The following is a 15,935-nucleotide window of genomic DNA, read 5'->3' on the forward strand; positions in this document are numbered from 1 at the left end:
AAAAACGTCAGGATATTCCAATATAACTGGTACCCTGCTTAATTCTATGCTTTTATTCTCCTCATCTCGTACTATGGCTAGAAATCCTTGGTATCCCTTTCTTAACATACGACAAGCTTTAATGGCTGAAATAATATTCGTAGGAGATTCCGTCTTATCACCCTTAATTGAAACTGATTCGATTCCGGGCGTGTTGAACGTTACCGTCTTCTTCCGGCAATCCACATTGGCATAGTGCTGAGCTAGTCAATCCATTCCAAGTATGACATCAAAAGCTAATACTTCGAGTAATATCAAGTCGACCATCAAATCCCGTCCTTGAACTCTCACAGGACAAGAGGGATAAACGATACTAACCTCCACACTGTCTCCTACTGGGGTGGCTACTGACAACGAACTCATAAGATATGTTGGTTGCACTCCTGACTTACTAGCAAAGCTAGGCGAAACAAATGAATGCGTAGCACCCGGATCAAACAAAACTAATACATCTTGAGAAGTAATAGAAAAGGTACCTTGCACAACTGCATTGGAAGCCTGAGCTTCCTGAGGATTCAGCGCAAAAACCCTAGCCTGACTTCGACCAACCTGTGAAGTCTAACCAGTACCGCGACCTCCACCATTCTTTCCTCCTCGATTCCCATAACCACGGCCTCTCTAGCCAGTGAAGGTACTTCCAGTCTGATCATACCCTGACGCTGCCTGATGTGCTGTTCTCTGCTGCTGATATGAAGGTTGTACTACTGTGGTCACGGAGCCCTGATGCATCTGCCGTGAACAATCTCTAGCAAAGTGACCATGTTGGCCATAGTTAAAACACGCTCCAGAGATGCTACGACACGCTCCATAATGTCTCTTGTTACAATTCAGACAAATAGGAGTTCCGCCTCTCATGTCACTCATGGATCTGGCACCAAATCCTGTGCCTGATGCACTATCCCAAAGATCCATGTCGAGTCCTCTTGCGTTCCTGCTGATGTGATATGGATCGAGAGTAAGTCCCAACGTATGACTAGGTAGGTACGCTATGTACGCTACGAAACGTATTACTTCTCATAGGCGCAACATTGGGAGGATCGGGAATTCTCCCAAACCGGATTAGAGAAACTTCCATCTGCCTGGCGCTGTCAATCAGTTGCACCAAAGTTCTACCTATATCCGATGTCAGACTGACGAATTCGGGTCCTAAACCCTCTACAAACCTCGAATTCACCCTTACTGGATCTGCAGTTAGATCAGGTGCAAATCTACTCGCCCTAATAAACTCAGTTATATATTCTTGCACAGATCGATTGCCTCTACTTAGAGTTAGCCATTGACTTCGATAGCTCTCTGCTACTGCAAACGGTAAAAAATATTCTCTGTAGCAATTCATGAATTCAGCCCAAGTCATAGTATCCATCGTTGGCTGGATATGACGTTGAAACCAGTCCTTTGCAGGTTCTCGCATTGACATTTCCACCATAATGATGGACTGTCTCTCTTTAGTTTGTAAACATCGAGCGTTACGTTCTACTTCCTCCAAGAAGTCCAAAGCATCCTCAGAACCATCAAACTTAGTTGGATTAAGGCGCATGTAAGCCAAGACGATATCTCGATCAGTGAAAGCAACATTACATAACTGTTGCTGCTGTAGTTGTTCACGATCCATAGCCTGCACCTCGCCTGATTAGCTTGCATAGCTGCAACTCTCGTGAGAAACTAATTTAGGTAGAAACCTAGAGCGTTAGGTTGTTGGGCTTGAACTTGTACCTGAGGTGCCTGAGCATGGGCCTCTTAGCCTCTACCTCCTCCGTGAACAAAAGACTCATCTTGAGCTTCTGATGTGCTCCCTCTATAGCATTTCGTGCTGCAACAGCTCGTTCTTCTTCTTGTTGTTGGTCAGACATCCTGACCAAAACAAACAGCGTTATATAACCGCATAAACGCATATCGGCAAAAACGTAATCATATATAACGCGCATCTCATCACATGCGAACACACACACTTATAACAGACTTACATCCTAGAGGGAAAGCTGAAAGTTTTGAAAATCATGACAAAGACTAGACTCGAATCCTATGTGCTGCTAGAGAATCCTAGAAATTCTTAATCACATAACACTTAACCTAAATAAGAAATGGTAACTGGACCATGCTCTGATTCCAACATTGTCACGACCCAATCTCATGGGCCGAGACCGGCGCTAGGGAATGGGAGTGGTAGCTTCGAAACCCGTAGCAAGCCTAAAAACGTAAATAAGTTTTTCGCAATTATCATACGTCATACATGACATACCCATACACGTGTCATGCTAAGAACATGCCAGGCCATACATGTCATCTGGCAGCCACAAACGGTTACAGCGCAGAAAACATAATATATACATATGTTTAAAACATCAGAGTTATATTTACAGAAAACCGTTTGATATAAAGTAAAACAGAAACACCTAACTACTGTAGTTCTAGAAATAAAGTATAGTATCTTTACATACTTTCAAAAATATCAGACTTCTAGAACGAGGATAGAAGTCCGCTGCTTCAAAAACTTCTTTCACCTGAGAGGGAAAGTTGTGAGGGGTCAGTATACGGGAATATAATGAGTTAGTTCATATATTTACTCATAAGTATTCATACAAAACATAAAATAACACAATAGCGTTTAAATCACGTATAGCCAAGTACAAGATCCGATTGAAACCCTAATCCTCGAACATGCCCAAATGTATATAATCAAATCAAACTGATCCAACTGGTCCGGCCCCGGGATAACTAAACCGCGTCACCCGCGACCAACCTCTTAATCCCAAGTTGTGAGCCTCAGGATAACTCAACCGAGTTTAACCCACTAGATACGGGTCTCGGGATAACTCGACCGAGTTCAACCTCGTATCTGCTATTCATATATCCAACCTCCATATTTGTATTCATAATCAAGTTCACAGCTGTAATAAATTGTAACTGGTGATCAAGCAGTCCTATTGATATCCAATAGGTACCACATTCCATCGAATCAATACTAGTTTTAAACCAACATGTATGCAATTCATATAAAGAATTTGCATTCAAATCAAACATAAAGCAATACAAAACATTTGCTTATAAACAATGCTCATTTAAATACTTTAAAAGTAAATAAATATAAATTCACTGAAAACGCTATCAAAAAATACTTCGGTGCTCAAAAACATTAACCTTCCCGAACTCCTTGTCCAGCTGCTTCTTCCCTCGCCGGATCTATAGTTATTTAAAATGAATAATTCAACTCAGAATCCTATTCTAGGATTGACTCTAGACTCGAGACACGACATATAAAACTTATCGACTATCGTGTTTCTCACGAGTTCTATTCCGATAATCGACTTATAACTTATCTCGATTCATATCGCTTTATTGGATCAATTCTCGATTAATCTCTTTACGTCGAACAACTCAAATCAATCGATAACTAATCGATCTCGATCACAATATGCGAATACAGAAAATTTCTCAAAACGAATGGCGATCTGATTCACTGTCCGTGCGCGCGTCTGCCTGTGCAGGTGCACATGGGACAGGCGCCCGCACAGTCTTTAGGCTGTGCGACGCAGAGCCGCGGGTTTTCACCCCTGCGTGATTCTGACGTGCTCTCGATGTAATTCCGCATCCCAACACTCAAACAAGGCTCAAACATATCAAAAACACGAAATCAAAACTCAAAACGCCCAAAATCAATCCTAAAATCGTTAAAACGATAAAACCGTTCCGTAGCCTAAAACTTTAACTCGATATATAATCAATTTCATCCATTAAAAAGGCAAACATCAAGCTTACTGTGATTTCCCTTTGATATACGATCGATTCGAGTTAAAGAACGTCGAAAACGGACGAGAAACTGAGATCGAGCGACAGAACGACGGAATCGACGAAGGAAATGAGAAATGAAATTGTTAGTGATATCAAGCTTCTGGATCCTTCATTCCTAATCCATTTCTTATATATGTTTGGCTAAATTGTAATTTGGTCCTTGAAACTTTTAAAAGTTGCAATTTAGTCCAAAATTTATCCGCGTCTAAATTTTAAACGGTCTCCGATTGACTCGAAATTTATACCATAAATACTATAAAATATTTCGCGCACTTTGGCGAAATAATTATTAACTCGGGATTTATAATTTATTCTAAATTAGCTTAATAAAAATTATTCTAAATTTCCGATAGAATTAAATTAAATTCTTCTTATTTTAATTTATCGGAATTTATGACACGTAGCACAACTAATTGTTTTAATATATTTGGGGTATTACAGTTTCGTAACGTTTTAAACGTATGGCTTAAATCCCTAAAAAGGTGAAATTTTTGGATTTGTTTCGTAACGTTTTAAACATTTTTCTTAAATAGCTAAAAAGATAAAACGTTAGGATATGTTTTGTAACGTTTTAAACGTTTTCCTTAAATCGCTAAATAGGTTAAATGTTAGGATTTGTTTCGTAACGTTTTAAACGTATGGCTTAAATCGCTAAAAAGTTGAAACTTTAGGATTTGTTTGGTAACATTTTAAAGGTTGGCTTAAATAGCTAAAAGGTGAAACGTTAGGATTTGTTTCGTAACATTTAAAATGTTTGGCTTAAATCGCTAAAAAGGTGAAACGTTAGGATTTTTTTCGTAACATTTTGAAACGTTTGGCTTAAAAAGCTAAAAAAGGGAAATGTTTGGATTTGTTTCGTGGCGTTTTAAACATTTGGCTTAAACAGCTAAAAAGGTGAAACGTTTTGATTTGTTTCGTAACGTTTTAAAGGTTTGGATTTGTTCCGTAACGTTTTAAACATTTGGCTTAAATAGCTAAAAAGGCGAAACATTAGGATTTATTTTGTAACGTTTTAAACGTTTGGATTTATTTTGTAACGTTTGAAACGTTTTACTTATGTCGCTAAAAAGTTGAAACGTTAGAATTTGTTTCGTAACGTTTTAAACGTATTGCATAAATCACTAAATATGTGCGACTTTAGGATTTGTTTCGTAACGTTTTAAACGTTTGGCTTAAATAACTAAAAGGTGAAACGTAAGGATTTGTTTCATAATGTTTTAAACATTGTCTTAAATCGCTAAAAATGTGAAACGTTAGGATTTGTTTCGTAACATTTTGAAATTTTTTTCTTAAATAACTAAAAAGGTGAAACATTTGAATTTTTTTCGTGATGTTTTAAACGTTTGGCTTTGTTACGTAACATTTTAAACCTTTTGGTTAAATAGCTAAAAAGGTGAAACGTTTGGATTTGTTGCATAACGTTTTTAACGTTTGGATTTATTTTGTATAATTTTACACGTTAGGATTTGTTTCGTAACGTTTTAAACGTTTGGCTTAAATAGCTAAAAAGGTGAAACATTTGGATTTGTTTCGTAAAATTTTAAACGTTTTGGCTTAAAATCGCTAAAACAGTGAAACGTCTAGTGTTGTTTCGTAACGTTTTAAACGTTTGGATTTGTTTAGTAGCGTTTTGAAACCGATTTTTTTCGTAACGTTTTAAATGTTTGGTTTTGTTTTGTAATGTTTTAAACGTTTGGATTTGTTTCGTAACGTTTTAAACATTTGGCTTAAATCACTAAAAAGTTGAAACGTTAGTATTTGTTTTGTAATGTTTTAAACGTTTTTCTTAAATAACAAAAAGGTGAAATATTTGGATTTGGTTTGTAACGTTTTAAACATTTGGATTTGTTTTGTGACGTTCTAAATGTTTGGCTTAACTCGTTAAAGAGGTGAAATATTAGGATTTGTTTCATAACGTTTTGTACGTTTTGCTTAAATAGCTAAAGAGGTGAAACGTTAATATTTGTTTCGTAATATTTTAAACGTTTGGATTTGTTTAATAACGTTATAAACGTTTTGCTTAAATAGCTAAAAAGGTGAAAAGTTAAGATTTGTTTCATAACGTTTTAAACATTTGGATTTGTTTTGTAACATTTTAAACCTCTTACTTAAATTGCTTAAAAGGTGAAACATTAGGATTTGTTAGTAACGTTTTAACGTGTCGCTTAAATTGCGAAAAAGGTGACACTTTAGGATTTGTTTCCTAACGTTTTAAACATTTGGCTTAAATAGCTAAAAGGTGAAACGTTAGAATTTGTTTCGTAACGTTTTAAGCGTTTGGCTTAAATCGCGAAAAAGGTTAAACATTAGGATTTGTTTCGTAACATTTTAAACGATTTGATTTCTTTCCTAACTTTTTAAACGTTTGTCTTAAATCGTTAAAAAGTGAAACATTAGGATTTGTTTTATAATGTTTTAAACGTTTGGATTTGTTTCGTAACGTTTTAAATGTTTTGCTTAAATAGCTAAAAAGGTGAAACGTTAGGATTTGTTTCGTATTGTTTTAAATGTTTGGATTTGTTTCGTAACGTTTTAAACTTTTGGCTTAAATAGCTAAAACGGTGAAACGTTAGGATTTTTTTCGTATCATTTTAAATGTTTGTATTTGATTAGTAACATTTTAAACGTTTGACTTAAATTGTTTAAAAGGTGAAACGTTAGAATTTGTTTCGAAACATTTTAAATGTTTGGCTTTAATCGGTAAAAGGATGAAATTTAGGATTTGTTTCGTAATGTTTCAAATTTTGGCTTAAATTGCAAAAAAGGGGAAACGTTTGGATTTGTTTCGTAACGTTTTAAACGTTTGGCTTAATCGCTAAAAAGGTGAAACGTTAGGATTTGGTTCGTAACGATTTAAACGTTTTGATTAGTTTCATAACATTTTAAATGTTTGGTTTAAATAGCTAAAAAGATAAAATATTTTGATTTGTTTCGAAATGTTTTAAACGTTTTGGCTTAAATCGCTAAAAAGGTGAAACGTTGGATTTGTTTCGTAATGTTTGAAACATTTGGATTTGCTTAGTAAAGTTATAAATGTTCGGATTTGTTTCATAAGGTTTTAAACATTTGGATTTTTTTGTAATGTTTTAAACGTTTGGATTTGTTTCGTAACGTTTTAAACATTTGGCTTAAATTGCTAAAACGTTGAAAAATTAGGATTTGTTCCGTAACATTTTAAATGTTTGGCTTAAATCTCTAAAAAGGTGAAACGTTAGGATTTCATAATTTTTTAAACGTTTGGCTTAAAACGCTAAAAAGGTGAAACGTTTGGATTTGTTTCGTACTTTTTGAAACGTTTGGTTTAAATCGCTAAAAAGGTGAAATGTTAGGATTTATTTCGTAACGTTTTAAACGTTTGGCTTAAATCGCTAAAAAGGTGAAATGTTAGGATTTATTTCGTAACGTATTAAACATTTGGCTTAAATCGCTAAAACGTTGACACATTAGGATTTGTTTTATAATAATATTAACGTTTGGCTTAAATAGCTAAAAAGGTGAAACGCTTGGATTTGTTTCGTAATGTTTAAAACGTTTGATTTGTTTTGTAACGTTTTAAATGTTAGGCTTAAATCGTTAAAAAGGCGCAAAGTTAGGATTTGTGTCATAACATTTTAAACGTTTGGCTTAAATCCCTAAAAAGGTGAAACGTTAGAATTTGTTTAATAATGTTTTAAACATTTGGCTTAAATAGCTAAAAAGAGGAAACATTTGTATTTGTTTCGCACGTTTTAAAAGTATGGCTTAAATGGCTTAAAAGGTGAAATTTTTGGATTTGTTTCGTATTGTTTTAAATGTTTGAATTTGTTTCGTAACGTTTAAACGTTTGGCTTAAATAGTTAAAAAGATGAAATGTTAGGATATGTTTCGTAACGTTTTAAACGTATTTCTTGAATCGCTAAAAAGGTTAAACGTTATAATTTGTTTCGTAACGTTTTAAACGCGTGGCTTAAATCGCTAAAAAGGTGGGACTTTAGGATTTGTTTGGTGAAATTTTAAATGTTGACCTAAATACCTAAAAAGTGAAACGTTAGAATTTGTTTCGTATCGTTTAAAATATTTGGCTTAAATCGCTAAAAAGGTGAAACGTTAGGTTTTTTTTCGTAACATTTTGAAACGTTTGGCTTAAATAGCTAAAAAGGTGAAACGTTTGGATTTATTTTGTGACGTTTTAAACGTTTGTCTTAAACCGCTAAAAAGGTGAAATGTTGGGATTTGTTTCGTACATAGCTAAAAAGGTGAAATATTAGGATTTGTTTTGTAATGTTTTAAATGTTTGGATTTGTTTCGTAACGTTTTGATCGTATGACTTATATAGCTAAAAAGGTGAAACGTTAGGATTTGTTTCATAACGTTTTAAACGTATGGCATAAATCGCTGAAAAGGTGAGACTTTAGGATTTGTTTCGTAACGTTTTAAGCGTTTGGCTTAAATAACTAAAAGGTGAAACGTTAGGATTTGTTTCGTAACGTTTTAAACATTTGGCTTAAATCGCTAAAAAGGTGAAATGTTAGGATTTGTTTCGTAACATTTTAAACGTTTGGCTTAAATAGCTAAAAAGGTGAAACGTTTGGATCTGTTTCGTGATGTTTTAAACGTTTGTTTTTCTTTCGTAACATATTAAAGGTTTGGATTAAATAGCTAAAAAGGCGAAACGTTTGGATTTGTTTGGTGACGTTTTACACGTTTTGCTTAAATCTCTAAAAATGCGAAACATTTGGATTTGTTTCTGTAATACCCCAAATATCTTAAGATAATTAAGTCATGCCACGTGTCGAGATTTTTAATAAATTAAATTAAGGAGAATATAATTTAATTATATCGGGAATTTAGACTATTTTTATTAAGCAATTTAGCGTGATTTAAGAAAATAACTTCGAAAATTAATATAAAATAAATTATAAATCCCGTAATGGAATTTATTTCGCCAAAGTTCGCGAAATAACTTATAGTATTTGTGAAAGTTTCGAGTCAATTGGAGACCTTTTAAAATTTGGACGCGGATAGGTTTTGGACTAAATTGAAACTTTCGAAAAGTTTCAAGGACCAAAGTGCAAATTGACCATTATATATATAAGAATCCATACAGATGAAGGATCCAGACCTTCATCAGCTCCTTTCTTTCATTCTGCATTCATTTCTGACGGTTTCATCAGACGATCTCGTTTCACGTCCGTTTCTGACGTTCTATAGCTTGAAACAATCGTATTTCAGTGATGAATCACGGTAAGCTTGACATTTTATTGTTTGGGTAGATAAATTTCATTATATATCGAGATAAAGTTTTAGGCCACGAAATGATTTTATCGTTTTAACGATTATAGGATTTTTTATAGCGTTTTGAGCTTAGAATAAACGTTTTTGATGCGTTAGGAGCGTTTTTATGCCTATAGCACGTCGGATAGCCCCGGAAAACGGATTCCGGAGGCCGTGAACGATTGTGCACACGAGGTGCACGAACGTGAACCTACATGAGGTGCACGAGCGTGCACCAAGGTGCACGAGGGTGCACTAGCAGGACGTGCACGGTCGTGCACCGAAATGCACGAACGTGCACTCAGACCTTTGTTCACCAATCGTTCCATTTTGAGACCCTGTTTCGTATTCGCGTATCGAGGTTGAAATCGATTGATTATCGATTGATTGAATCGTTAACCTAATGAGGTTAAAAGTAAATTTATTTAGAAACGACATTCGATCCGTAAACGAGTTTGAAACCTTTTATCGGGATATACGTGAGAAGCACGACGATTAATGAATATAGAGTGGCGTGTCTCGAGTTTAGAATCAATCTTAGAATAGGATTCTGATTTGAATTGCTCATTTGAAATTGTTTTAGATCGAGCGAGACAAGAAGCAGCTGGACCAGGAGCTCGGGAAGTTTGACGTTTCTAAGCTCCGACGTATTTTTGGATAAGCGTGTGAGTTTATATGAGTTCACTTTTAAAGCATTTACTCAAGAAATTATTTTATATTGCTTTATGTTTGATTTGTATGTTTGCAATGCGGATTCATCATAAGAATTTCATATATATTTGATTTGAAACCAGTATTGATCCGATGGAACGTGCTACCTATTGAGCGGCAATAGGACTGTGTGATCACCAGTTTTGATTTGATACAATTGTGAATGTGATTAATAATACGAATTTCGAAGTTGAATATACGAATAGGATACGAGAGTGAACTCGGTTAGAGTAATCTGAGCCCCGTACCTAGTGGGTTAGACCCACTAGTGGGTTGGACCCACCATTGGAATTAAGAGATTTTTTGCGACTAACGTGGTTGAGTGTGAACACTCCCGGGTCGGACTATTGGATAAGTTTTGATTTGGATACATACGTTTAGCATCTTCGAGAATTAGGGTTTCAATCTGATCTTATACTTGGCTGCATACAAATGGAATGTTATTGAAATGTTTTGTGCTTTATATGAATACTTATTAGTAAATATATGAACTCACTCAGTATATTCCCATATACTGACCCCTCACAGATTTCCTTTCACGTGAAAGAGGTTTTTGAAGTAACAGACTTCTATCCTTGATCCAGAAGTCTATATCTTTGAAATTATGTAAAGAAACAGTACTTTACTTTAGAGCTGTAGTAGATAGACGTTGTGTATAGTTGGTATCAAACTATTTTTGTAAATACCACTAGACGTTATAAAACTTATGCTTATATAAGTAATGCTTGATGCTTTATGATTATTAGTAGCTGCCAGAAGATGATGTATGCCCTGGCCTGCTTGTTTTAGCATGACACGTGTTGATTGTCGTCATGCATGATATTTTATATTTGCGAAAAATAATTTTTAGGTTTTTAGGTTTGTTGCGGGTTTCGGAGCAACCACTCCCATTCCCTAGCGCCGGTCTCGGCTCTGAAATTGGGTCGTGACAATGTTGGTATTATAGCATGGTCCAGTTACCATTGCTTATTTCGGTTAAGTGTTATGTGGTTAATAATTCTAGGAGTCTACTGCAGCACATAGGATTCGAGTCTTGTCTTTGTCAAGTATTCGTTTGATTTTCAAAACTTTCAACTTTCCCTCTAGGATGTGAGTCTGTTATAAGTTTGTTTTTGCATGTGATGAGATGTGCGTGATATACGATTATGTTTTTGCCGATATGAAAATATGCGGCTAAGTAACGCTATTTGTCTTGGTCAGGATGTCTTACCAACGACAAGAAGAAGAATGAGCTGCCGCTGCAACACGAAATGTTATAGAAGGGGCACATGATGTACGCCCAGAAGCTCAAGATGAGTCTTCTGTTCATGGAGGAGGCGTAGGCCAAGATGCCAATGCTCAGGCATCTGGAGTGAAAGCGCAAGCTCAACAACCTAACGTCGTAGGTTTTGACCTAAATCAGTTTCTTACGAGAATTGCGGCTATGCAAGCCAATCAAGCTGAGGTGCAGAATATGCCTCATGAACAAATTCAGTATCATCATCTATGAAATGTTGCTTTCACTGATCGAGATATCGTTTTGGCTTATGTGCGTCTTACGCCAACTAAGTTTGACGGCTCTGACGATGCTCTGGACTTCCTGGAGGAAGTGGAACGTAACGCTCGATGTTTGCAGGCTAATGAGAGACAGACCATCGTTATGGTGGAAATGTCAATGCGAGGACCCGAGAAAGAATTGTTTCAGCATAATATTCTTCAGCCAACCATGGATACAATAACTTGGGCTGAATTCGTGAATCGTTATAGAGAGTATTTTCTACCGTTTGCGGTGACGGAGAGCTATCGTAACCAGTGGCTAACCGTGAGTAGAGGTAATCGGTCAGTGCAAGAGTTTGGCACTGAGTTTACTAGAGCCAGTAGATTTGCACCTGATCTGACTAGGGACCCGATAAGGGTGAATTCGAGGTTCGTAGAGGTTTTAGGAGCCGAATTTGTGAGTCTGATTTCTGATATCGGAAGAACCCTAGTGCAACTGATTGACAGCGCTAGACAGATGGAAGTTTCTCTGATCCGTTTTGGGAGGATTCCTGATCCTTCTAATGTGGCGCCTATAAGGAGTAACACGTTTCGCAGCGCACAGAGCGCCCCTACCCAGTCATACGCTGGAAGTTACTCTCGACCCACATTACGTCAGCAGGAATGTAAGAGGCCTTGACATGGATCTCAGGTTAGTGCATCAGGCACATGATTTGGTGCGAGATCCATGAGTGACATGGGAGGCGGAGCACCTACTTGTCTGAATTGCAACAAGAGGCACTACGAAGATGTCGTAGCATTTTTCGAGCGTGTTTTATCTATGGCTAGCAGGGTCACTTTGCTAGAGATTTATCCACGACAGATGCCTCAAGGCTCCATGACTACAGTAGTACAGCCTTATTATCAGCAGCAGAGAACTGCGCATCAGGTAGCGTCAGGATATGATTAGACGGGAAGTACTTTCACTGGCCAGAGAGGCCGTGGTTATGGGAATCGAGGAGTAAGAAATGGCGGAGGTCGCGGTACTGGTCAGACTTTGTAGGCTAGCGGAAGTCAGGCCAGGGTTTTTGCACTGAATCCTTAGGAGGCTTAGGCTTCCAATGCTGTTGTGCAAGGTACCTTTCCTATCGCTTCTCAAGACGCATTAGTTTTATTTGATCTGGGTGCTACGCATTCATTTGTTTCGCCTAGCTTCGCTAGTAAGTTAGGAGTTCAACCTGCGTATCTTAAGAATTCTTTGTCCGTAGCTACCTCAGTTGGTGAAAGTGTGGAAGTTACTATCGTTTGTCCCTCTTGTCCTGTGAAAGTTCAAGAGCGAGAATTGCTTGTAGATTTAATTTTACTCGAAGTATTAGCTTTTGACGTAATACTAGGAATGGATTGGCTAGCCCAGCACTACGCCAATGTGGATTGTCGGAAAAAGATAGTAACGTTCAACACGCCTGGACTTGAAGCGGTTTCAATCTAGGGCGATAAGATGGAATCTCCTACGAGTATTATTTCAGCCATTAAAGCTTGTCGTATGTTAAAGAAGGGATGCCAAGGATTCTTAGCTATAGTACGAGATGTGGAAAAGAAGACCGTAAATGTAAGCGATGTACCAGCTGTGTTGGAATATCCAGACGTTTTTCCAAAGGAACTACCTAGATTACCTCAAGATCGCGAGATTTAGTTTTGGCTCCAAGCACGAAGCCAATATCAATACCACCTTATCGTATGGAACCTGCAGAGCTCGAGGAGTTGAAAGATCAACTAGAAGAGTTGTTTGATCGCGGTTTCATCAGACCAAGTATATCCCCGTGGGGTGCACCAGTGCTGTTCGTAAAAAAGAAAGATTGATCGCTTCAACTTCGCATCGACTATCGACAGTTGAACAAGGTGACGATCAAGAACAAGTATCTGTTACCTAGAATCGATGATTTGTTCGACCAGTTACAAGGAGCGAAATACTTCTCCAAGATCGATATGAGATCAGGATATCATCAGTTGAAGATTCGCGATGATGATATTCAGAAGACTGCTTTTCAAACTCGATACGGACATTACGAGTTTCTCTTTATGTCATTCGGATTGACCAATGCGCCAGCAGCATTTATGGATTTGATGAATAGGATATTGAAACCGTACTTGGATCAGTTCGTGATCGTGTTCATCGACGACATTGTGATCTATTCACGTACGGAAGAGGAGCATGCACAACATCTGCGGATAGTATTACAGATGCTAAGAGGGCATCAGCTTTATGCCAAATTCTCTAAGTGTGAATTTTGGCTAACGGAAGTTCCTTTCTTGGGTCATGTGGTATTACAAATCGGCATTAAGGTTGCCCAAAGAAGATCGAAGCTGTGATAGAATGGAAACGACCTGACTCAGTTACTGATGTTTGAAGTTTCCTCGGTTTAGCGGGATATTACTGACGATTTATACAGGACTTTTCGAAAATCGATGTACCTTTGACGAAGCAAACTCAGAAGAACGCTAAATTCAACTGGGCGGAACAGTGTGAACTCAGTTTTCTGAAAATGAAAGAGCGTCTGACAACGACACAAGTTCTAGCACTACCAGAAGGAACAGAAGGATTCATAGTTTATTGTGACGCGTCAAGAGTTGGATTAGGATGTTTCCTAATGCAACATGATCGAGTGATCGCGTACGCCTCTCGACAGCTTAAGAAGCACGAAACGAATTATCTGACGCATGATTTAGAACTTGCAGCTGTGATTTTTGCGCTAAGATTTGGAGACATTATTTGTATGGCGCCACGTGTGAGATATTTACAGATCACAAAAGCTTGAAGTACATTTTCGATCAGCGAGAATTGAATCTCAGACAGCGGAGATGGATGGAGCTATTGAAAGACTACGATTGTACGATACAATACCATCCGGGCATGGCAAATGTAGTAGCGGATGCGTTAAGCAGAAAGTCAGCAGGAAGTCTCGCGCATGTTGCAACAACATGGCGGAGATCATTAGTCAAAGAAATTCATACGATGTTCAGTCAAGGAGTTAGATTCGAGGTTTCATCTCTTGGAAACCTAATGGCTCAGCTAACGATACGATCGACGTTGATAGACCGAATTAAAGAGTTGCAAGAAGACGACCCTCAATTAAAGCATCTAATTGAGGAAGTTCAGCAAGGGAAGAGTCAAGATTTCAGTATTGTCAACGGAATCTTGAAATATGGCAATCGATTATGTGTAACAGACATTGATGACTTGAGACAGAAGATTATGGAAGAGATGCATGGAACGATTTGTAGTGTTCATCCTGGTTCCACAAAGACGTACCATGACATCAAGACGACGTATTGGTGAAGTGGAATGAAGAAAGATATCGCAGAGTTTGTAGCAAGATGTCTGACTTGTCAGCAAGTCAAGTTGGAACATCAGTGACCCTATGGATTTCTTCAGCCGTTACCTATTCTGGAATGGAAATGGGAACAAATCATGATGGATTTCGTAATCGGATTGCCTAAAACGCAGAAGGGTTTTGACTCCATCTGGGTAATTGTGGACCGTTTGACGAAGTCGGCGCACTTCATACCTATCAAGACGACGTATTCTGCGGCAAGATTAGCTCAGGAATACATCGATAAGATCGTGAGCCTACACGAAGTACCAGTATGAATCGTATCAGAAAGAGGTTCTTTATTTACCTCTCACTTTGGAAAGAGCTTACAAGAAGCGTTAGGAATGCGATTAAACTTTAGCATTTCTTTTCATCCTCAGACGGACGGACAGTCAGAGCGAACGATTCAAACATTAAAAGACATGCTTGGACTATGCGTGTTAGATTTCAGAGGTAGTTGGGATACCTATCTATCTTCAGTCGAGTTTACTAACAACAACATCTATCACTCGAGCATCGATATGGCTCCCTATGAAGTCTTATACGGACGCAAGTGTTGATCCCCTATCTGTTGGGATGAAGTCGGTGAACAAAAATTAACTGGAGCAGAGATCATCCAGATTACGTCCGAGAACGTACCATTGATAAAGCAGCGTCTGTATACTGCTTTCAGTCGACAGAAGAGCTACACGGACCCCAAAAGGAAAGACATTGCATTTCAAATCGGGGACTATGTATTCCTCAAAGTATAACCGATGAAAGGAGTGATTCGTTTCAGAAAGAATGGCAAATTGGCTCCGAGGTATGTCAGACCTTATCAGATAATAGAACGCATAGGCTCAGTTGCCTACAAGCTGGACTTGCCACCAGAGATTTCGCAAGTTCATCCTGTCTTCAGTATTTCCATGCTTCGGAAATATATATCAGATCCCTCTCAAATAATCCAACCGCAAGTGGTGGACGTTAGTGAAGAACTGACCTATGAGGAACAACTCCTGCAAATCGTTCACATGCAAATACGACAACTGCGGACAAAGAAGATTCCAATGGTGAAAGTTCTTTGAAGGAGTCAGTCCGTAGAAGATTGCACGTGGGAAACATAAGAGTATATGAGGCAGAAGTATCCGCACTTGTTCATTCAAGGTACGTGGCTAAAGTTTTAAATTCGAGGACGAATTTATTTTAAGGGGGGGGGGGGTGAATGTAATACCCCAAATATCTTAAGATAATTAAGTCGTGCCACGTGTCGAGATTTCCGATAAATTAAATTAAGGAGAATATAATTTAATTATATCTGGAATTTAGAATATTTTTATT

At 37.6% G+C, this 15,935-nt stretch overlaps 1 protein-coding gene across 1 annotated transcript; it reads left to right on the plus strand.

Moving 5' to 3' along the window:
- Positions 1–14,158: 14,158 nt before the first annotated feature.
- Positions 14,159–15,682, plus strand: LOC126667752 (uncharacterized). The gene is made up of 5 exons (XM_050360817.1): positions 14,159–14,287; positions 14,681–14,869; positions 15,063–15,203; positions 15,292–15,420; positions 15,473–15,682. The coding sequence occupies exons 1-5, from the start codon at positions 14,159–14,161 to the stop codon at positions 15,680–15,682; spliced, it is 798 nt and encodes a 265-aa protein (XP_050216774.1).
- Positions 15,683–15,935: the final 253 nt, after the last annotated feature.

The sequence above is a fragment of the Mercurialis annua genome, linkage group LG1-X, assembly GCF_937616625.2.
Source record: "Mercurialis annua linkage group LG1-X, ddMerAnnu1.2, whole genome shotgun sequence".
In the NCBI taxonomy this organism is placed as follows: domain Eukaryota; kingdom Viridiplantae; phylum Streptophyta; class Magnoliopsida; order Malpighiales; family Euphorbiaceae; genus Mercurialis; species Mercurialis annua.

Coding starts and splice junctions, on each gene's coding strand:
- LOC126667752 (XM_050360817.1), top strand. CDS start 14,159: ATGGCAAATGTAGTAGCGGATGCGTTAAGCAGAAAGTCAGCAGGAAGT. Junction 14,870..15,062: donor AGGAATACATCGATAAGATC/GTGAGCCTACAC, acceptor TATGCGTGTTAG/ATTTCAGAGGTAGTTGGGAT. Junction 15,421..15,472: donor AATGGCAAATTGGCTCCGAG/GTATGTCAGACC, acceptor GTTGCCTACAAG/CTGGACTTGCCACCAGAGAT.